This window comes from Arvicanthis niloticus, chromosome 22 (genome assembly GCF_011762505.2).
Source record: "Arvicanthis niloticus isolate mArvNil1 chromosome 22, mArvNil1.pat.X, whole genome shotgun sequence".
Classification (NCBI taxonomy): domain Eukaryota; kingdom Metazoa; phylum Chordata; class Mammalia; order Rodentia; family Muridae; genus Arvicanthis; species Arvicanthis niloticus.
The window spans coordinates 18178438-18202579 of record NC_133429.1 but is presented as its reverse complement, the minus strand read 5'-3'; the positions used below and the strand labels follow the sequence as shown (position 1 = coordinate 18202579).

General features: G+C 44.0%; 1 protein-coding gene across 4 annotated transcripts in view; it reads right to left on the bottom strand.

The window, feature by feature from the left end:
* Tmcc3 (transmembrane and coiled-coil domain family 3) overlaps nucleotides 1-24142 on the bottom strand; it is a 272618-nt gene that overhangs the window by 62534 nt on the left and 185942 nt on the right. The window contains exon 1 of one of the 4 annotated variants that reach the window (XM_076920030.1): nucleotides 11829-12081. The exons of 2 other annotated variants lie outside the window; for them this stretch is intronic. In XM_076920030.1, coding sequence (XP_076776145.1) covers nucleotides 11829-11906 — 78 coding nt within the window. In that variant the 5' untranslated portion in view covers nucleotides 11907-12081. Of the gene's footprint in view, nucleotides 1-1176; nucleotides 1318-11828; nucleotides 12082-24142 lie in introns of those variants that run through there. One more of the 4 variants, XM_076920034.1, reaches the window with a different exon arrangement.

Genomic DNA, 24142 nt, shown 5'->3' with positions numbered 1-24142 from the left:
TATCTTCTAGGAGTTCTGCTCCTTAGCAGAAGGTCTTCCACTGCCTGTCTCAGTTTCTCTCAGGTCACTGTTAGCCTAAAGAGAGCAGAGTGTAGATACACACAGCCTGGAGTGGGCACAACTCATTCCCAACCTCCTTCAAGGATTCCCACCAGGGAGGCTGCCATCCACCTACCACAGTGGACATCTGTTCATCCCAAACAGCATTTGTGTCGGGCTAAGTAATTAATCTATACCTGGCTTGGTACACAAAGAATTTGAGGTGCGTTACAGAAAACACACATGTAGAAGTTTCTGAATTATGATGGTTCGATGTATGGTTTCTCAACTTCCAGAAAGTATGAAAGCGATTTGCCTGCCATAGAAACCAAACTTAGGATGTTGACACTTTACCCCACATCCACAGAGGTAATCCACCAGCTACACTGTACTGGGTTCCCTGCAGGAAACCCCAGTGTAAGGTAAAAACAACATAAGAAGAAAATGCACTGAATGTACCAAACCTCATGGCTCAGCCTTGGCCACCTTGGACATGCTCTTGACATCCACGGCAGCCTATGGTGAGGGAAACTGATCTCACAAAGCCCTTGCTAAAAACTAAACAGCTTGTGTGGTCTACTGGACATTGTACTGAAAGAGAAACCAGACCAGTTATTTGAGTATGCTTTCCTACCACTGTCAAGCAAAACAAAACAAAACAAACAAACAAAAAAGAAACCCAAAACCTTATTGAACTATTGATGGTCTCTGTGCACAATACAAACAAATATATGTGAAAAACACACAATCAAAAAAGGCCATGGGGGTGGGGACAAACCGGAAAAAATAAATAAAAGAGGACTCTAATATCTTACTCAGTTCCGCTGAAATCTGGATTTGAGTTTCTTACTGGGCAAAGTTGGGAAAATGTGCTTCTGAGCATCTTCAAGGCCAGTAGACCCACTAAGTACTTCAGGATGGGATATGGGACCAGCTGCACTGACATTCGTACTTTCCTTAATGGTTCTGAATTCCTACAGATGGCCCATGGCAAAAGCATTGAATAATAGGAGTGGGGTTAGGAGGATTCTCTTTTCAAGCCTCAACCCAATCCAGCCGGTCCAGTCTGGGAGAAAGGAAGGGCAAAGACTCCCCATGAAATCCCCCCACCACCACCACCACTTGCTCACCACTTACTCTGGGACTGCAGGCCTCAAATTCAGACAGCACACAGCTAGCACAGTCATGGTGATGGTTTTCTTTTCTTTTCTTTTCTTTTCTTTTTTTTTTTAAATAAATTAAAGTTTTAAAGAGTGAACTGATTTAGAAATACTAAGTAAATAATAGTGCAGGTGGCATCAAGCCATGTGTGGGTGGCGTGGGAATGGCCAAAGTCTGGGAAACTCTGTGGTAGATGGTGAGTGACTAAATCAACGACGCGGTACCTGTTAGAGTTTTCTAATGCCATTTCCGGTGGTGGTTCACACAGCTGGTAGGTAGAGGGGACATTCAAGACCGTGTTCTCAACCATTGGTTTGTTCCTCAAAGTTGGAAACATGCCAGGAGGGTGCTGTCACAGACAAAGGAGTAGCTGTGTGCTTAAGAAGTGTGCCTCTGATGTTGCGGGGACGGGAGTGACTGAGGAAGCGTGCCAGGACTGTGGCTTGGGGCTCGGCTGTGTGGCAAAATACTGGGAATGACAGGGAGTGAGAACTACATCTGACATATAGACTTGGAGGTACATCTAGGTCTAGGTAGAAATGTCTAATACTCCACAGTAAGGCATAGCATAAATGTCTGAAACTAAGAAGAAGCCATGTTTCACTTAGGTTAGGATCAAGTCAGTGCACATGGCAAAAGTCATGCAGATTCTCCTTTAGAGAGTCACTAGGGCCTGACACTGTGTGTGCCATCTCTCAGCAGGCCATTCGATGTTCTGTCATTCCCCCCTTCCCCACACCCCGTGGTGGAACACACAATGCAATCCCTAGCCAAGAACCAGAGGAAGGTTTTCAGCTGAGTTTAAGACTTGGCTATAAAAAAAAATGTTATATGCGGGTCAAATGGTCTTAATCAAAAGCTCAAAACATTCTGACATGTTGGTTTTGAAAGACGTGGTGGTTGCATGATACAACACGTAGAAAATGCCAAGCCTGAACTTTATGTGATGGGCCACATAACACAGGCATGTAAATATAACAAAAAAGGATCTTTAGGCTATGTATACACGGGTGTATATGAAACCTAAATTGTTTGAGTTTAGAGTTGGGTGCCAAAGCCTTCAAGGTATTTTGTGATGCATACACAAACATTCCAGAATCCGAAGATAATCCAAACTCTGGACCACTTTTGACCTAAAGCATCCCAGGTAAATGGATCTTCAATCTGGACACTGACAACAGGGGGTGCCCAGCACAGGAGGTGCTAGAAGATTCTCGGGATGGGAGGCTCACAGAACCAGATGCTTCAGAGGCGACGGTAGCCAGGTGGGAGGGATCTCAAGCTGCATGCCTGCAGAAAGCTCGATGCACCAAACGGCGGCGGCGTGTGCATCTGTGTATCATTCCCCGCTTCCTGTCCCAGCTGGCAAAAGGCCAAGACGAGGATGAGCTCACTTCACTAAACTTTATATTGAGAACACAAAGATGCTGAAGAGGGAAGGAGGGGCGCGCTTGAGAAAGATGTTCTGAAGTGGCAAGAGTCCAGCGCAGCCGTGTGGTTTTGTACATTTGCTGCGGCTTCTCTTCCTCCTCCTCTACAAAAAAAAAAATGTCGAATAAACTCAGAAGGATACTGGTCTAACACTAAATCACTCAAATACATGGCTGTTCCCTAGAAAAGCCCCCACGCTTTTCTAAGTCCATTCAATGAATTCTTCACTGAAAAGGACTGTGTGTGTTTGTGGCAGGGTATATGCTCACGCATGTGTGGGCATGTGGGGGTGTGCCTTGGCAGGGTATATACTCATGCATGTGTGGGCATGTGGGGGTGTGCCTTGGCAGGGTATATACTCATGCATGTGTCGGGGTGTGAGGGTGTGCATTTACAAAGAACAGACATAGTATATGTCAGGTGTCTTTCCTTATCATTCGGCACCTTATGTTGTTTCTTTGATTTTGAAATTACACTTAATTTGCATTTATTTGGGGGAGGGCATGTGTGTGCCACAGCAATCAATATATGAGGATCAGAAGACCACTTGTAGGAGTCATTTCTCTCCTTTCACCATGTGGGTGTCAGGGATTGAACTCAGGACATCAGGTTTGGCAGCAGTCACCTTTACTCACCAAACCACCTCATCAGCCCTCCACTTTTTTTTTTTTTAAGACAAGCTCTCTCACTGAATGTGAAGCCTGCTGTTTCCTAACAGCTGGGCTGGCTGGCAAGTGAGTTCCTAGGACCTGACTGTCTCTGCCCTGTAACTCTAGAGCTACAGGTATCCTAAGCCATGCCCAGCTTTTACACAAGTTATTAACCTGAATTAAATCCAGGTCCCTTTGTTATCATAGCAAGCATGCTAACCCAGTGAACTACCTCCCAAGCACCTCCACCCAAAGCAATTTTATGTTCATTCTCTGCACTGGCTGGTTTTGTGTGTCAACTTGACACATGCTGGAGTTATTACAGAGAAAGGAGCCTCCCTTGAGGAAATGCCTCCATGAGATCCAGTTGTAAGGCATTTTCTCAATTAGTGATCAAGGGGGGAAGGCACAGTCCATTGTGGGTGGTACCATCCCTGGGCTTGGAAGTCCTGGGATCTATAAGAAAGCAAGCTGAGCAAGCCAGGGGAAGGAAGCCCCTGTAAGTAACATCCCTCCATGGCCTCTGCATCAGCTCCTGCTTCCTGACCTGCTTGAGTTCCAGTCCTGACTTCCTTTGGTGATGAACAGCAATGTGGAAGTGTAAGCTGAATAAACCCTTTCCTCCCCAACTTGCTTCTTGGTCATGATGTTTGTTCAGGAATAGAAACCGCAACTAAGACCGTCTCCCTAGTTTAATTTAGATAGCCTTCCTACAAACTTAGCAATTAACTTGTTAGGGTCTGAGTTCAAGCCCCAGCAGAATAGACAGTATGTGTTAAAATGTATACTTGATTTAAGATACACATTTGACATGTGTTTGTTTTAAGTATACATATATACATTTTTTAAAGCAATTATTTTTAAAGGGATTCCCCATTAAGACAATAGAAAATAATGAGTCCCAATCAGTCTGTATTAGTTATACAATTTTACTGGTTATAATTTGAGTGACATAACTTTCCACTTCTGTTAATGGAATGGTCTGGAGCTAATGTCCAAATTCTCTTCCAGGGTTCAGGGCTGTGTGGGTCAATGGCAGAATTTACTATATGTTAAGGTGTGTGTATATATGTATATGTGTGTGTGTGTATATGTGTGTATAAGTATGTATGTATATATGTATATACATATGTATATGATGTATACATATATATACACACATACACATACACAAACACACACACACACACACACACACACACACACACACACATATATATATATATATATATATATATATATATATATATTTCAAGGTCTAACATGGTAAGCCTTGGGGTTTGAACTCCCAACCCTGCACCATATGAGGAGTATGGGCTGTCTGTCCATCAAAGTAAAGAACCTCATAAAGGTCCTGGTGTGGCCCCTGGGTGATTGTTTTCCCAGTTCATCTGAATCTCTCTCCTTTATGCTCCTCAAGCGTCTTTAGAGCTGAGGCATGCGAGGGCCCTCGTTGAATGCCCAGCATGTCCAGAAGCCAACACTAAAAAGTTCTGCTCTCTGCAGAGAGTGCAAAGGGCTGGAAAGCCACCCCCACCCCCAGGCTTCCACACAAAGGCAGCCCCTGAAGTGGGCAGTCAGCAGTACTTCCACCTTAGGGGTCACTGATCATCCGTCAGGAGTTGGCTGAACGCTGCTGATGCGTGTCACATCATCTAAGGTGTGTAAAGGTTCTCCAGTGGAAGCATCCTGACTGACAGCTTCTGTAGAAAGGTAACTGGGGTCCCATGCCCACAGGTACACTATGGGGGTTCAATCAAGGTGGAGACTCTAGAACCAGCAGCCTGAACCACTCTAGTGTGCTTCCTCAAAGTGTGGTGAGGGAAACACGAGAGGCTTGTTTCGAGGGACTTCCCAGAAGATTGCCTGGTGACCACATGTGGGACACAGAGAGTGAGCGTTCATCTTAGCCAAGAAACAGATTTGCAGGTACCTTCTGGACACAATGCTCACAGGAACAAACACCTTTACCATGCTTGTCAGTGGCCCACCCTCTGAAGACCCAATATCATGCTAAGAGATAGGTCCCTAATTTAAAAACATTATTTATTTACTAGGGGTGCCTTGCCAGTGTGTTATCTTTGTGTAGCGTGTGTGTGTGTGTGTGTGTGTGTGTGTGTATGTGTGCGTGTGCGTGTGCGTGTGCGTGTGCGTGTGTGTGTGTGTGTGTGTGTTGCCCTTGGAAGCCAGGAGAGGGTGTCAGATTCCCCTGGTATAAGAGTTACAGATAGTTGTGAGCTACCACAAGGATACTGGGATTCAGACGAGGGTCCTCTGGACTAGCATCCAGAACTCATATAAGCTCTGAGAAATCTCTCCAACCCTGCTCTAATTATCTTAAACTATGACCTTACTTAATACCCTTTAAAACTTCTCCATACTCCTAAACAGAGTCCTTACCCTGGGCATTATAAAATGTCCACACGTCATCATTCCGTATCATTCATTCAAAATCTTTACTTGGAATATAGGACGTGGGACCACAGGCTAGAAAGGAGCACGTGGTAAGAGTCTAGGACTCACAAGGGAGGAGGAGCTTTGAGAGAGCCGTACACGTCTCTTCCAGAGCAGTCAAGTGGTTTATCAAGACAGAGCTTCTTAACATGTCCATTCAGATTATCAAGACATCAGAATTCACCCCAGGGACCACCAGGGAAGTGGTTAAGACCGAGAAAGCTCCACTTAGGGAAGTGGTTAAGACCGAGAAAGCTCCACTTAGAAGACTAAAGGAAGCTTGAAACTGAAGCACTCCCTTGTCCTGATGTGCATGATGTGGTTGGTGTGTGCCGGCTACTGTCCTTTCATCCTTTCCACACATGTTCTTTTTGCCTCATTGAAGAAGGATGCTGAACAAGCCCACCGTTTCCCCTCAGCTCGCACCCCCTCCACATCATCTGCGCTGGCTAGAAGATGCACAAAGCATGTAAACTGATGTTCCTTTTAGAAGGAATGAAAAGTCCTAATTCTGATTCACACTGTTCAGTGATTCATAGCTCCTTCGTCTTTTTCTCTCACCACCCCCTCCACCGAAAACACACACAAAAAACGCAATTAGGAAACAGTCAGGCTAGAACCACTGCCGATTCTCCCAGAGATGCGGGGAATTTTCATCTGGGACTCTGGGTTTTGAGCTCCTGGAATTCAGGAAATGTCTAAAGGAAAACAATATTTCGAGATTCATCTTGGTGGCAGCTGTCTTGCTGCTCTGAAGCGGATGTGACAGGCATGTGTGAGCTGCTGCTGGTGGCTGGCAAGTCATTTGTTTCTGAAGGGAGAGCCAGCGAGCCTGCGGCAAAGCATGGAAAAAAAAAAACATACTCACCATCAACCTACCCCTCCTAATGTAAACAAATTGACTTAAGAGACTCGCTATAGTGAGACTCTTTGCTTAACTCTAGAATGAAACAAAATACTGATTAAACCAGTCCTTACACACTACTCATCGTGCCACCTCTCTGGGTCAGTGGCACCTACAAGAAGAGTCAGGTTCTATCTGTCCTACTTCCTGCCAGGGAATGATCGAGCAAGCAATCAACTCACTGTTGCTCAGCTAGTTGCTCTGGGGGGACCATAACACCTCCCTCTTCCTGACAGCCTCTGGACATCATTCAGCACCCACTGGGCACAGCACTTCAAAACATGTGACAGGTGTGGCCCCCAGGCTCCACGCAGGTTCTACTTCAGGTGGCAGATGCTTTTGTATTTATTGTGACCAATTCTTTCTGTGAAAGGGAATTCTACATCCCTGTGGGCCACAGTCTAAGTAAGATACACTCACCAAGTACCAAGCTACCAGGAAGACCGGGCTGTTAACTTACTATGGAGCTCTTCCTGATGCCCAGAACCGGAGCTGGTGCACAGAAGATGCTCAGTGGGTTTGTCACAAAATGAGGTGTCTTTTAATTTTCAGGCTCATGGAGCCTCCTGATAACAGTGTATAAATATATAAATAAATAAACAAAATAAGTTCACCACCTATTGGGTTCTTATTAAGCACCTCAGGTTTCATAGGCCTTACCAGCATCCATTCCTTATACTGTCCCTACTGCATAGAAGAAGCTAAGGCAAGGAATGATTAGAGGGTCTAAGTGACAGAGCAATCCACACTAGAGCAGGCAAGCAAGCCTGATGAAGGTGAGTCCGTGGGAAAAACAGTCTGGTTCTCCTTTGGATGCTTGATAAAATAGTCAAAGCCCTAACTGGTTTAAGGACCAACTGCAGAGATGTCAAAGAAGGTCCAGTGGTTGACAGTGTAAAAGGGGGACAGCAGGAGAGTCACACCAAGGGGGCGTGGCATTCTAACAGTAAGAAAAAAAATACCCTTCACATACAGATGAAAGCAGTAACATCTGAATGACTCAACTGTCAGTTAAAAGACAAAACAAAAAACTTCCTATTTAAGATGCAGATTCACAATGTGAGGAATGGACTGACACTACCTGTTCTATTGGTGTCCCCTACTGTGATGGTTAGTATATGCTCAGCCCAGGGAGTGGCACTATTAGAAGGTGTGGCCCTGTTGGAGTGGGCAAGACCTTGTTGGAGTAGGTGTGTCACTGCAGGTGTGGGCTTTAAGACCCTCATCCTAGCTGCCTGGAAGTCAGTATTCTGTTAGCAGCCTTCAGGTGAAGATGTAGAACTCTCAGCTCTGCCTGCACCATGCCTGCCTGGATGCTGCCATGTTCCCACCTTGATGATAGTGGACTAAAACTCTGAACCTCTAGGCCAGCCCCAATTAAATATTGTCCTTTATAAGACTTGAATTGGTCATGGTGTCTGTTTACAAAGGTAAAACCCTAACTAAGACACCCACCATTTCCAGTGGGAGCTAGAGTCTCAGAAGAGTCATTTGAGGCCTTGTCCTTGTGATCACCCAGTTGGGAGCTATGTCTCTGTCTGTGGAACCCCAATAGTTTGTAGGAAGTTAGTCTAGGTCAGCTTGTATTGAAATGCTGAATTCTGTACCCCAAGTCGAGCAGATCCACACACTTTGGTTGTCAGTTCTCCGTGATTGGTTAATAAAGATGTTTACAGCCTAGGCTGGGCAGTAGAGTGGGCGGAGCGAGGGTTCTGGGCTTGGGGTCTCAAGCAGGGATCAAGAGAAAAAGAAAGGATACAGGGTGGGGGTGGGGAGAAGCCACCATGGGGTAGGTGAATCATGAGCTCATGATGGACCTCATCATGAGGACCAGCCTGTTGGAGTGGGAGTGGCTCCAGCAGAACATGAAAGGTGATATCTCAGGGCAGATATCTGGAGGTGACTGACAGGGAAGTATTAAAATAGCATAGAGGGCTGACATCTGCCCAGCTCTCTAGTGCTTTAAGGCTTATTATAAGTATAAAGGTTTTGTGTCTTTTGGGGGAGGGGGGAACTAGATGATCTAAGGTGGGGTAGAAACCCCCAAAGAATATTTACACATTCTATAATATTCAACAACAATTCACAGCTGCACACGAGTGGCTAAAGGGAACATTTAAAGTGACAAGCAACTAGCAAAATTAAAACAAAAACAAAAAGTGGACTCACATAATTAACAAAAACCAGTTAGGGTGCAGAAGATAGACTGCCTATATTCTTAATATAGGCTTTGGTGATAGGCTCTGACTATCTAGGGCATAAAGAAAAAAACAACACAGGCTGTAATTATGTATGCTCTTTCTTTTAAAGTAGAAAGATGTTATGTGTGTCAAGATAGCAAGCATCCTTTTTTTTTTTTTTTTTTTTTTTTTTTTTTTTTTTTTTTTTTAGTTTTACAAAGATGAAGTTTAAAACTGAATGGCTCTGGCTTTTCAGCTTCATGACAGCCAAAGAATGTCATTTGTTACATTACAGTTTTCGCTAAGGGGGAGGGAAGGAGGGAGGGGAGGAGAATCTAGGTTAGGCTACCTGGCTGTAAAAAATAGATCTCTGCAATATTAAAGTGGTCCCCTGTCTCATTACCATCCAGTCTCAAAGGCTTAAATACATCCAGCAAAATTGATGTGTGTTTTCCCTGTTACCTCAAGGGGAATCTTTTAAGTGACCATTGTTAATCAACAAGGTGGGGTTTTTTGAGGGGTGGGGGGAGAGAACTATGATTCCTTAAAGGTTAGTCACCTCTACATCCACCCCAGTAATTATCCGCATTTTAAAAGAAAGTTAGTTTGCCAGAGGCAGGGATTCTTTTAAAACTCTACTTTGTTTCCAGTGAAAGAGTAACAGGAAGGACTTTAAGCCCTTATGCCACTTGGTGTTTTCCTTTTGCACAGCATACTTTTCTAGGTGTAATGAGAAAATGCCTTTTGTATAGCTACGTCCAATCGAGTCCCACAATGGAGTAGCCAGATCACCTAATGGGGCGCTGCTTTTGGCCACAGCAAAATTACATACGCTGTGCCTTCATTACAGCGGACTTACTGCAGCCTCAAGGAAGGATGCAAAATGCCACCAGCCCCACTAGAGAAAAGTTCTTCAGTGAGCTCTCCTGATGCCTGGATGTCTCCACAGGAAAGCAGACTACAAACAAAATAAAACAAACAAGAAAACAAAAACAAACAAGCAAACCTAAAAGCAATGCCAGTTGTGGCCGTAATTCCAGCATTGTGACTGTAATTCCAGCATTCAGAAGGCTAAGACAAGAGGATCATGGATTGGAGGCCAGCTTGGGCTACACAAGGAGACCTTGTTTCAAAAACAACCCTAGCACAATAACAAAAAAACAAAAACAAAAAAACAAAAAAAAAAAAAAAAAAAAAAAAAAAAAAAAAAAACCCAAACCTAAAAGCGACAGTCCAGAAAGCTAAACTGGAATCTCTCCGAGGGCCTTGAACTGTGATCTGGGCCTGCCCAACTTCAGCCCTCTTCTCTCATCTTCCACTTCTCACTAGGTTTCATCTGCCCAGTGCACTAATCACAGAGTTAATCAGTACATCCAGCACCTAACTCAGTTTTACTGGGCTGTTTACTTGCAAATCCATTATCTCCCTACTGATAATGTAACAAGTAAAACATGACGAGCAGGATTTTAAAGGAAAAAAAAAAAATCCCCTTGACAGGATGTCTTGGTTACTTTAGAGAGACAGGTGTGGGGAAGACCTAACTTCTGCAGTTCAGCTAATCTTTCCGTTTCCCAACTGAGTGTGTGAGCGCCAGTTTCCACCTCCACCGGACAGGCAACAACTCTTGAATTTTGGAAAGCTCATTAGCCCCACCCCCCACCCCCGCAAGAGTTACCAACCCTGCTTGCTTACAGAGATCATTGAGTTGTGACAACCCAGACTCATAAATTATCCTAACATTACAATCTCACCTGTGAATTGCACTATTAAGTTTATCCCCACCCCCACCCCCTTACAAATGCCTTGGGAAAAAGACCTTTCCTTCCTCAGCTGCGTTCGAGAGTAGTTACCCTCCCAAACAAACTTCTGACTGCAGGTAACCAAAACTCTAAATGTTTTTCTTATGGAGTTTTGGAATACTTTCCTGGTGCACTGTTATGAAACTTCTAAAGAAACCGAGAGTCAGTCGATGCAGGAGCGATTCCACCAAACACATTAAATCTGTGGGTTTTTTTTTAAAAATCATTTTTCCTAAATTGATTAAGAGGCGCTAAAGTGAAAAGAGAAATGAGGTAAACATGCCACTTCTGGGAAAAATCGATTACTATTTCAAATTGTGACTGCACACTCACATTCTGTATAAGGGACCCCTGCACACGCCTGTAACTTGATTTTAGATGTGAAGGGATAGAAACTATGCCCGTGGACTTTATACAAGGAAGCTGACATCGAATCCCCAGTTCCTCGGACAAGCCAGAAGTTGGGAGGCTCAGAGAACAACTCCAGGTGTTGCCTGCCAGAGTGGAGGAGGTACTGTTTCAAATGGCACTTTAATCGGCCAAGGGGAGAAGGGATGGGGGGGTGGGGGGGGAGCTCACATCCTTGCTGGACACTTTAGCTGCCCAGAAGGGAAGTTGTTCCTGGGGGTGGGGTGGGGGGCAGAGCTGGAACTGTGGCCTCCGTCTTTATAGTGAAGCCCTCCACGGCTGGTCTCCACAGCTTGCTCAGAAGAGCTATTTTCGCTCACAGCCAAAATCAGCAACAGTAAATTAACGCCGCAAACCGTGGCGAAGGCACCCCTCTCTGCACGGCTCCCAACTCCGGAGCGTCCGTGCCGAGATCGACTTTTGATCTAGGCAGCGCGTCCGGGGCGCACGGTGCTGGGCACTCCGCTGTGAGGCTGGGGACGCAAAAGCAATGCGGAGCTCGGCAGGTGGCTGCGCTGGGAGCCAGACCCAGGGAGTCCCCCCCCCGGGGGGGGGGGCAGCAGGCAGCGTGCGCTCTCTGGCGGGGAGGAGAGCCGGGAGACACCGTCGTGGAATAGGGCTGGGTAGCCTCCGATTCCAGCGGTGGCTCCGCGTCCCCGGGCCGCAGGTTTTTTCCCCGGACCTTCCTAGCGGGGAGAGGCCGGCGATGGGTTCCGCGGTGCTGTGCCTCGGAGCCGACCCGGCCCGCGCCCTCCCCACGCAGACTCGCACCCCCGCGCCGCCCTGCGCGCGCCCTCCTCACCCGGCTCTTGCAGCGATGGTGCCGGCCGGGATCCGAGTAGGTCCGATCCACCGTGAGCGCCGTGTCGCTGCCCGGCATGTCTGCGCTTCGACTGACAACTTTGAGTCCTCCGGGGCCGCGGCTGCTCCACTCGGTGCCGGGTGGCAGATGCCCGCCGTGCTCCGCTCACCCTCGCCCCGGAGCCGAGGCCGAGGGGGTGGCGCGGGCGGCTGCAGCTGCTGCCGACACCCCGCGGCCCTGCGCCGCCGCCGGGGTGGGGAGGCGGGCGACAGTCTCCGCCCCTTCCCCCCGCTCCCCGCCCCTGCGCCCCGCGCGGCGCCTAGACCGGCTCCAGGTGCCGGGCTCAGCTGCCCTCCCTGCCTGCAACCGGGGCCCACGCGCTCCCACGCCTCCCCCGGCTCAGATGAGTGACGCCCGCACAGGTTATGGACCCACTTGAGTGTGATCAAAAGACGGGTTTGAGCACAGGAGGTTGCTGGGTGTCTTAAGGGCTGCATATAGATGTGAATGAAATATACAGATTTCACTCAACAGGCACACTTACTTGCTGGACAGCTATCCTGGACCTGGACAGTGAGCTAAGGATTCCAGGACGGAGGGGCATTTTCCCACCTAGAATTCCACTGAGCGGCACCTCCCACTGTGTTGTGCATCTTAATTGTGCTTGTGTGACTCACTGTGTTGTAAGCTACTTTGAAACCCGGACATCTTTTCACTTTAGCGTTCTCTAGTCTCAGAGAGTGCTCCCTGCCCACAAGGGATCTGGAATCTGAGAGGAAAAAGTACTGATTGGTAATCGATGAGGTATCGGTTGCCTAACCCCAAATTCACTACATAAGGTCCGGTTAGGTCGGACGTGCCTCTGTGACCGGATTGGCAGGTTTTAAATCACTGATCCTAACAGTCCCAGAGTGCATTGTGATCTGCCTACAGGGAGGGGAGGAGCTGTTTATCCCCTAGGTGGCTGAGAGAAAACAGGTCTTTGCATTTGGGGAAAAAACAAAACCAAAAAACCTCAAGGTTTTTTAGGTCTGTTTAGTGGGTGTCTTCAGGCACAAAGGGATAAAGTAGAAGAATGGAGAGTGGGGGTGTGGGGGTGGGGGACTGTACTTTCAACGTTAAGAAGTTCAGCTTTGTTCTGTGGGTGTTTGACAAGCTGCTGGGCTTCCTGACCCAGGAGTTGACAAGATCAGAATGGAACTCTAAGAGGTCCATCTGATAGTCCGGTGAGAGGCACTGATGAGCGATAAGGAACTCTGGCTAGGAGGCCATTGCGAACTGAGGGTGACCTGACCTATGTGTCGTTTACAAGGAGACCAGGAACCAAGCATGTCCACTCAGTTGAGTACTGGGCAAGTACAGCAGATGTGATGGCCCTCTTACTATGGAATCATTTCTAGCATGTATAGTTAAGAAAAGCAGGCTGCCAGACAATATAGGGTGTTCTACCATTTATTGAGAGTGTAATGTGTATCATATCTATATAAAGAGATATAAATATATACATATGTACATACATATACATAAGTATAGATATATGCTTGTCCTAATATATACATGGCACATTTCTGACAAGATAAAAAAAAAACTACAGAAATAAGTGAGCAAGCAGCTGAAGTCAGGAAAGGACTGGGCAGCTACAGGGCAGATGGGGAGATGGGGAGGGTTTTTGGGTTTTTTTTTTTTTTTTTTTTTTTTTTTTTACTATGTATGCATCTTAAATGTGGTCACATATTAACTACACCAAAAGTAGAGTAAATTATTAAAACTTAAAAAGAATCAGAAACCTAATCTAAACCATTTAAGAGGGAAAATCACACACACACACACACACACTTGTATGTGTGATTTCAGTTATGATCTCCAGCGAACCATCTGTGATAGGGCAATATCTGAGCAGAGACTTAGGGAGTGAGAAAGACAGTAATGTATGGTGATAATTTGAATGACAATGGCCCATAGACTCATCAATTTGAATGCCTGGTCACCAGGGAGTGACACTATTTGAAAGGTTTTGGAATGTGGCCTTGTTGGAAGTGAGTTACTGGGAGTGGGATTTGAGGTTTCAAAAGCCCATTCCAAACCTAGACTCTCTCCTTTCCTGCTATATATGGATCTGGATGTAGAACCATGTCTGCCTTCAGGCTGCCATGCTTCCCACCATGATGACAATAAAGTAAACCTCTGAAACTGTAAGCCACCATCAATTAAATACTTTTTTATTGAACTTTGGTCTGTTGCTATGTATTGCAATGCTAAATTCTGTACCTGAAGCTTTCGTTGTGCAAACCTTGTTCCTTAATTTAAAACTATTGGTTAAATAAAAATGGCTGCGATCCATTACTGGAGGGATTAGAGGTAGGTGGGGGTTTTGAGTTACCTGGGAAGGGATTGCAGAGAGGGAGAGAAGGACTCAGGAGGAGGAAGCCACCCTGAGAGGAGATGGACCATAAGCACGTGGCCAGGAGAGATAGTAAGTATTTGGGGTCCACTGCTGGGGAAGTAGCCAGGCCAGCAGTTAGTGAAGTAGATTAGGGGTGACCCCTTAGTAATTGTCAAAGCCAAATAAAATAACCCATTGTCTGAGTCTCTTCATTTGTAAGCTAGACGAGAATAAGTTTAAATTGGTTTTACTATACTTTTTAGAAGCCATGGTCAGTGTGTCTCTTCACAGCAGTGAAACGCTAAGACATGTAGGAGTCTAGGAACTTCACAAAGATGAGAAAGTCAGGAGTTTTGCAGCAGGCACATCGAGGATGAGGTGGGAGGGGCTGTCTCAGAGGATGAGACCAGACAGGGCCTTTTAGGCCATTTTCTGAACTTTGAGTTTTATTCAGAGGAAGACAGAAGTTTATGAAGAAGTTTTAAGAAATTTGTGGCATAATTTGCCTTTTTCAAATAAGAGAAGACAGATTCGCTCATATGCAAAAATCAATACCAGGTAGGATTTAAAAGCAAGAGTCTTGGAGGGTAAAAGCTTAGGAGTAAGCTTGGTGGCCTGAATTCAATGCCTGGAACCCATGCGGTGGACGGATTCTCGAAAGTGGTCCTCTGGTCTCTATACATATAGCTTGGCACCCGCAAGTGTGCACACTCAGGCATAATACACACACACACACACACACACACACACACACACACACACACACTGTAAAATTATCTTTTAAAGACAAAGAGAACAAACCTATAACTTCAACCTTTCAAAGGAAAATTGGAGATCATTTTATCTCAAATCATAAAAAGCAGGTTTCCCCAAGCATAAACATCAAATATTCAACAGCATTTAAAACGCATGCTAGCAGCATTAAAAACATGCTAATAGCGTTAAAACATGCTTCTGTCTAGGAGAAGAAATACTAAGGAGAGAACAGGCATTACAGACTAAACCCCAGCTTTAAAAAAAATCAGTTTAGAATTTCACAAACACTGCATTCAATGAAGAGATTAAGAACACACAAAAAAATTAAAGTACAGGGAAACTATTTCTTTAGGAAAACAAAGTTATTCCAGGAAAATTATTGAGGAGCATACAAGCAATGTAAACCTAACTTTTACACACACATTCTTTCAAGATTAAACTTGCAAAGGCAATAGCAGACATTATGGTACACACCTTTAACCCCAGGACTTAGGAGACAGAGGAGGGTGGCACTCCTCTACACAGTGAGTCTGAGGCCAGCCTCCTCTGCATAGTGAGTTCATGGTGTATGAAGGAAAGCATTACTCCCCTTCTATCTTCCATTTTAATTAAATTATACAGAAAGTATTCCCTTTGGGGAAGAAGAGATTTCTAGAACTAAAACCAGAGCTTTTCCTCCTTAAGGTTTAGAGCTAGAGAGAGCAAATGAAAGAATACTTCATATTCTTAAAATTTACTCAAATGGTTCAAGGTAAATACATTGTGCTCAGATATATATCTGTTAGAAAAAAAAAAATGAAGATGTTTAGATTGGGGCCTGTGGTGGTTTGGGAGAAAATGGCCCCTATAGGACCATAGGGCGTGGCACTATTAGGAGGTGTGGCCTTGTTGGAGGAAGTGGGTCACTGTCGGTGTGTGAGCTTGCAAATCTCTTATGCTCAAACTACGCCCAATATGGCTTACAGGTCTGCTGCCCGTGGATGCAAGTGTAGAACTCTCAGATCCTTCTTCAGCACTAAGTCTGTCTGCACACCACCATGATAATAAGTGGACTAAAAGTCCAAACGGTAAGCCAGCCCCAGTTAAATGTCTTCCTTTATGAGACTTACCACGGTCATGGAATCTCTTCAAAGCAATAGATACCCTAACGAAGACAGGGCCCATAAGCTGCTTGGCCTATTGCAAGCAAAATTGCTACCTCTGATTTTAACTACTCAGTTTATTGCCAATGGCAAGTGAGCATCCTTTTAGTTTCTGATATAGCTTAATCCATGTGACTATTACGGAAACGATTACAATTGTTTACTTAGAGTCAACAATGATCTGGCACGGGAGCTCAAAACTTCCACTTTGCAATATGTTGCTAAACAAAAGCAAACAACACACAACAATTCGGGAAGACTCAAATTGACTCACTAGGCCAGTAGCCTTGCCTCCCAATAGTCCCAGTGCCTTTTAAAGCAAATACAATGATTTCATGTTACAGATTCCCAAGAGCAATGATTATCAAAGATGCTGCAGGCAGCCTTCAGAGGTACTGGAGCTCCGTCCCAACTCTTTGCCTCTGTGTAGATCTGAGGTTATATTAACAAGAACAAAAATGAATTTTTGCCTCATCAAAGTTTAAAACTGTTGCTTTTGTGGAAGAGCTTGTTAAGATGAAAAGGCAGAAAATATTAGCATAACCATGTATCTAACAAGGATGTGTATCTAGACTGCATTATGAATTCCCTAGAGAGCTGAGCATGGTGGTGCATGTCTTTAATCCCAGCACTTGGGAGGCAGAGACAGAACCATCTATCTATGTGAGTTCTAGGATAGCCAGGATTATATAGCAAGACCCTGTCTCAAAAAACAAAACAGAACAAAACAAAAGAGAGTTGTTTTTGGTTTTGTTTGTTTGTTTTAAATAGGGACTGGAGATGGCTCACTGGTTAAGAGGACTTATTGCTCTTCCAGAGGACCTGAGTTTAATTCCTAGCACCCACCTAGTGGGTCACAACCTTTTGTTTTAGTGGATCTGATATCTTATGATGCATATACAAATATACAGGCAAGACACTCAAAAAATTAAAGTAAAATAAATGTCTAAAAAATTTTTAAAAGTTAAAGAATTCCCCAGAGTAGTAGCATGTGTGTATGTGCATATGTGTTTGTGTGTGTGTGTGTGTATGCATGTGCATATGTGTTTGTGTCGGTGTGTCTGTGTACGTGTATGTAGAATGCATGTTTGTGTGTATGTATGCCTGTTTGTGAATGGTGTGTATTTGTGTGTAGTGTGTGTGCAGGTATATGTTGCCTGTATGTGTGTGTGTAGCATGCATGCTTAGTATGCATTTTGACATGTGTAAGAATGGTATACAAGGCAGCTCAAAATAACGATGATATTAATAATAAAGCTGGATCTAAGAAGAGTTGGCAATTTAAAAAGAATTATCAAGACTAAACCATAAAAAATTAACAATCCAATTAAGAACAGGTGAAACATACAAAAGAGGTTTCGCTGAAGAGGCTACATGAATGGAAAGTGGACATAGGCTATCAGGTCTGACATCATCAGTTCTAAGGGCAATGCAAATCAAACCACAAGGAGATGTCACTATGCACTGACCAGATGACTAAAGTAAGAACAATTAGAAGGAAGTGCTTGTGCAGATTTGGAGAAACCAGGTAACTCATACGTCACTGATGGAAACAGGAAGTGGCCTGGCCTCTTTGAACAGCAGTCTGCCAGTTGTTTTGTCTGCTCATTTCCTGGTTGTTTGTGGTACTGAAGGTGGAACAGAGGGTCTCACACTAGGCAACTGCTCTACCATCAAAGTATGTCTCCAGCCCTCTTTCCAAATTTGTTTTTGAAACAAGTTCCTATCAAATTGCCCAGACTGACCTTGAATTTACGATTCTCCACTTACAAGCCTCCTTGCCTCAGAATCCCTAGTAGGATTACAGGAATCTTTAGTAGGTCTACAGGTTTATACCACCAGCCATAGTAGTTTGGTAGCTTTTACAAAACTAAAACTGTGCAAAGCCATCTGACCCAGCAATTTCACTCCTGGGCTTTTATCCCAGAGAGAAGAAAACATGTTTATGATGATACTGATCCACAAATGTTTATAGCAGGTTTATTGACAACATCAAAAACCAGAAGCAGCCCAGACAAATAAACATCCATGTCATGGAGCACACAACATATAACATCCATGACATAGGACACACAACATGTAACATCCATGTCATAGAGCACACAACATGGAACATACATGTCATAGAGCACGCGATATGGAACATCCATGTCATGGATCACATACAATATGGAACATCCATGTCATGGAACACACTATGTGGAACATCCATGTCGTGGAACATCCATGTCATGGAACACACTATGTGGAACATCCATGTCATGGAACATCCATGTCATGGAACATCCATGTCATGGAGCACACAACATGGAACATACATGGCATGGAGCACACAGCATGGAACATCCATGTCATGGAGCACAATAAAGGAGAACAAACTACTTCTATGTAACAGTGTGGATAGGGCTCCAAGAAAATGTGTCATGAAAAAAGCCAATCCCAGAGGTTACGTACACCATGGGTTCTCTTACACAGCATCTTTGAAGTGCTAAAATTATAGATATGAAGATAAGTAGTTACCAGTGGCCGGGACCTGAAAGGATGGCTGTGGCAGGTGATGGGTATGGTGACTGAAGGGACACATCTCGCATGGTGATGGAATCATTTTGTATCTTAGGAGCGGTAGTAGGAAGAATTATGTAGGCAATTAAATAACCAAGAACTAGGTTGCACACACTCAGACATGTATATATAGGTGGTCCCGATTTATGATCGCTTAACTTACAATGTTTCCACTCTACAAGGACACAAAAGCAATGTGCATTCAGTAGAAACAGTGCCTTGAATTTTTAAAAACATTCCTTTGTTCATTTTGTGTGAAGGAAGCATATGCCATAATTGTGTGTGTGGAGGGCAGAGAGTCGTTTCTCTCTTTCCACCATGTGGATTCTGGGGCTCAAATGCAGGTTGTCAAGCTTGGCGGCACGGGCCTTTATCCAATGAGCCATCTTGTTAGCCCCTGTGTGCTTTGAATTGTAATCTTTTCCTGGGCTAGCAGTTTGCAGCTTAACACTTTCTTGCTATGCTGGGCAGAGGCAGAGAGCCGCACCGCCGCGTCAGCCACACTGTCACATTATAACCATACTTCATAATACACTGCAGTGTCTGATAATAACAGAGCTTTGACTTATATTTTCTACTTACCATAAGGTTGAGGAGTATATAATCCCCATTATAAGTAGAGTACTACTGTGTAAGTGAGATTTGGAAAATCTAAACAGACAGAACAGTGCACTAAATGTTACTACTGTATTTTGTTCATACAACAGTTTTACGAGATACTACTAGAGGGGCAAGGTAGATGAAGGATACCTGTGGTCTTTCAATATCATTATTTACAACCGTATCTGAATCTACAGTAACCTCACGATAAAAAGTTGAACTAAAAGATGCAACTGTGATGTCCCTTTGGTCCAGCAAAAACGCCAGATATGGGAAAGAAGGGAATCAACCCAGCAAGGGGGCGCCTTTGATATATGGCCGCTTTTCTGGAGCTGTTGTCTGCATGTACATGTTCTTCTTACATGGTGAGGAGAGGTTGTGTGTGGTGCTTATTAATGTAACTGGGAACATCTGTGTCTGGCCACATTGTATACTGTGTCACAACCTAGGTCAACTGTGGACACATTGACAGCCAGAGGCAGTGTCCCCAAATCACCAGTGCTATGCACAGGACCTGGCAGAAGGCAATAACCCAATAAGGTTTTGTCATATAATTATTTGAAAATTAAGTCCTGGTTTGGAGGTAAGCATATATTAAACTTCATAGATTTGATTCAAGGACCTTACAAGTCCAATTGTTTAGTAAGATTTTACATTGCAAGGGTGAATAGACTATTCTCTTATCTCGTGGTACCTCACTGCTTTGGGGTTATGGCCTTGGTCTGAGCTTGTGTTGTATATCATGCACACACACAGGTTATTACAAAGTGAGCACTCCTATTTCTCACCTCTTGACCCTGACATTTAGAAGCAGAGAGTTCAGCTGTCTGGTTACGACGTCTGGCTCTTGGCTATCTCCTGCTGCCCTTTCCTAGAAGTTCATGACAATGTTACAAAAACAGATTAAAAATGTTTTTCCTTTGCACCGGGCACAGAATGTTCCATTCAGTTAGGTGTGTAGCTGTGGTCGAGATGCCAGCTTCCCGCTTCCCACAGCCACAGAGAAAGCAACTCTCTGGAGATATCTGGTTAACTACATTCTCTGCCCGGGAGAAGCCTTTTCTCGTAAATCCCATACTGAATCTGAAGGGTGACTTAGCTGTGCACCAGGAATACCATGCTAGGGAATACTTCGCTTTGTGCTCAATCAGCTCCAGTTGCAAGATGAGGGTGGTAGGAGCGGAAATAGCTAAATAAGTATGAAGAGATGTTTTACACAGAGCCCTCCTCGTCCACCTCGCTTTTTGCTCATCCCTGTCTTCCCTGAATCCCTTACATTGGTCCCTTACACCACTCAAGCATCTGTATTTGGTATGACTGATCTTTCCAGGAAGTGGGATTGGTGACCGGAGATAAAGGGTCTGGATCCCAACCTTGGTCTCACTACTTACTATTTCTGAAGCTTTGGTCCCAGTAACTGTAAGCGGAAGGTGACAACCCTCCCTTCTCACACTGATGATGAAGGTGAGATGATGCTCCTGAATCACTTAGGGAAAATAAGAAGTCAGTAAAGTCTGTAAGAGATGAAGCCAGCCCCGTACCTGTCTTCATGCGACATCTTTTGCCCCTTCTGGTGAGAGTTCAAGGATTTATGCTGAGACCTGGGCAAGTCTTCCAGGGAAGGGAGGGTTCTTGTCCATGCTGAACTCCATCAGAGTTGTCAGCGGGACAAGGAAGAAAATAAGAGTCCTTGGATCTGGATCCTGTCCAGGTCTGGCCCTTCCCTTCTGCCCTAGCTGTTGCTGCCGTTGCAGAGCTTACAAGCTGACAGAAATGAGGAAGGCACACGTCTCTCTTCCTAACTCTGATCAGCCCCTCACAAGCCATGACTCCCACATACAAAAAGTTTCTTTTCTCTGTGCATTTTTATCGAGCGATTCCGCTCCTGGGAATTTGTCCCAGAATAAGACAATACGGAAAAAAAAAAATCATACCCAAGTCCATCCGTCAGTTTTTTTTATCATTCTGAAAGGTTGGAGGTGATTCCAAGATTTAGTATTTATGGAGAAATAAGGAATGCTTATATAAATTATGGTGTAGTCATATAAAATAGAGTAAGGCCAGTGCAGATTATGCTTAAGCAGTTACATAAAGAAACATTGATATGATGATACTATGACTTTGTTATGACAAGTCAGGATAGTCCTGCCAGACTAATAAAATCCAAACAGCATTAGGACTGTTAGTGCAGTAGATGACCAGGACACTATGCAGTCTCACACCCGGCAGCTGCACTCCCTGGTGTTATCTTAGAAGGCTTACATCAATAGGATACAAACACACAGGGCTGTTCCCAGCAGCCACAGCCTATGAGGCAGATAGGTACTATTATTTTCCTTCCTTGCTGAGAGGCAACCAGGGTCTCTGGGCGGGTTTGACCAGAGGTGTCCAGCCAAGGACAACGACAAAGGTAGTATACAGGTTGCAGGTCACGGTGACTCCAAGGCTCCCTAAGGTTTATACCCTTGGATGACTCACTCCACATTTACAAGCCTCGGCTTTCACACCACGAGATCAAGTCTGTGCTGGAGCTGATGGGAGCTTGCACGGGGAAAGAGCTCCAGCAGTCTGGAAACAACATGGTTGCAGGCCACACAATGGGCCATTAGATCTGCATGAACGTGACTTGTCTCTGCCTCATTCCACTTGACCAAGCTTCTCCCAAGGTGTTTAGTAAATACTCACTACTCATAAAAACCCCATGGGGAATATTTAAGTATGCTAAATTTTTGCTTTCTGTTCTTCCTTTGGGGGAAGAGAAATCTGAATAGGGCTTTAAGCAACCAAACTGATGTCACTCTGATGTTAGCCTTCATCTGAAGGCTATGTCTCTATGTCTTTTTGGCCATTTCTAAGCACTTTCAGATTTTTGGGTTAGCATTTCAAGTTTTTGCAAACTGAGAAGTCACCTCTCCTGTGACACTAAAAGTGGACACTAATACTTCTCTGCAAGTATTTCCAAATGCTTTCTGCCCTGCTGGCAAGTTTTGAAGGGTTTTCTATGGCTCTGTAATTTCTCACTGCTTCTTCATAGATTGGCTGTGGCTCATATATGCCTGGTTCATATTTCTGACAGGCCATTGAGTTCCTTCTGGCCTGACCCCATAACAGCGATGGCTTTTATAAAAGGAGAGAAATGCTAAATCACACACAAGATTTAAGGTTCTCATAGGCAAACGTACTGGATCACACGTGTGAACACAAACACACACGGGGCATAATTGTTAGAAACGATCAGAAATGTAAAATGTAGCTAGAGTTAAAAGCAACAACAATACTCTCTTCAGTTCCCCAAAATGACCCTTGGAGGTAATAAAGGAGAAAAATAAAAGAAAAACCCAAGAAGATGCTGCTTGGCTTATACAGTGTGATTTTGAATTTCTACTTCCCACCAAGAAGCAGAAGTCTATGAATTTCTCTGAAGCCTCTTGACACTCGTGATTACAGAACTATTTTCTAGGCATGTTCCAGCGAGATAAGACTTTCCTCATCCCTCACTGTTCCCATTTGATCTGTCTGTAAAGGGAATCATACTCTCTGCAATCCAAAGGAATCAGACTGTTTTAGATACAGCTGCTTACAATACAGATTACCAATCAGAATCTATATAATCCACCAAATCTAAGTTCAGGAACATTTATGCAAAGTATTTTGTATGAGCATTTCTGTCATTTAGATAATAAGATTAATTACATAACTGATTATTGCCCAAAGCTCCAATGCCCGGCAGAGTAAGAGAGTCCCAGGAGACCACAGAGTATGTGAGATGTGCCTACTGTGAGCAAGGGCTGAGTTTATCCACTGAACTTTACTTAGTTTATCCACTGAAGGTCAGCATCAACAAAGAATGTAAAATATCATTAGTGCGGGTTAAATATTCCCTATCCAAAATGCTCACAACCTGAAGATTGTGGATTTTTTTTTTAATTTTGGAATGTTTGCACAAATATAATGAGATGGCTTTCAAGTCTAAATGTGAAATTTACCACATAGCCTGAAGGTTGACTTTGAACAATGTTTCTAATATGTCTGTACTTTGACTGTGCTCTGTCATGTAAGGTCAGGTGTAAACTTTTATACTTGCCATGTAGTATTCAAAAAATTTCAGGTTCTGGAACATTTGAAATTTTTTGTTTGGAATAGTTTTGTTTTTATATGACTACAAGACAATATAAACAGCAAATTCCACTCTGTCTTACCTATTGAAACATGAAAACACAACCGATCGGTATTCTCTCTACCTCCTATAAAATATAAAACAAATATAATAGATCATACATGTATTAAAACTAATACTTAGATCTATATATAAAAACTATACCCATAGTTCTTTACCTCAAGTGATTCATGCCAAAATTAATATCACTTTCTATGAGAGTTAGTGATAATCACCTGGGAAACAGACCTCTGGGATTGTCTATGGGAGATCAACTTGATTACATTAAATGAAATGGGAAGCTCTGCCCACTGTGGGTGGCACCATCCCCTGCGTAGGGATCCCAGACTATATAAATGTAGAGAGAGTAAGTTGGGCATTAATATGCATGCCTTCATTGCTCTCTACTCTTGACTGTGGATGTATATTCCTGTCCTTGTGACTTCCCTGCCATCATGAATTATAACCTAGAACTGTAAGCTCAACAAACCTTTCATCCCTTGAGTTCCATTTGTCAGGTGTTTTATTATAGGAATAGAAAAGAAACTAAGACACTTCCCAGAAACCACATTATATATAAAAGTGTTTTCCATGGCTTAGTTCATATTAAACAGTGTACATATCTATCACATTTCCTTCTGTTAGATTATGATTTTTTTTTGAGCTAGAGGACCCACACAGTTTAAAACCCTTCCATTCCCAGCAGGCTCCTTGT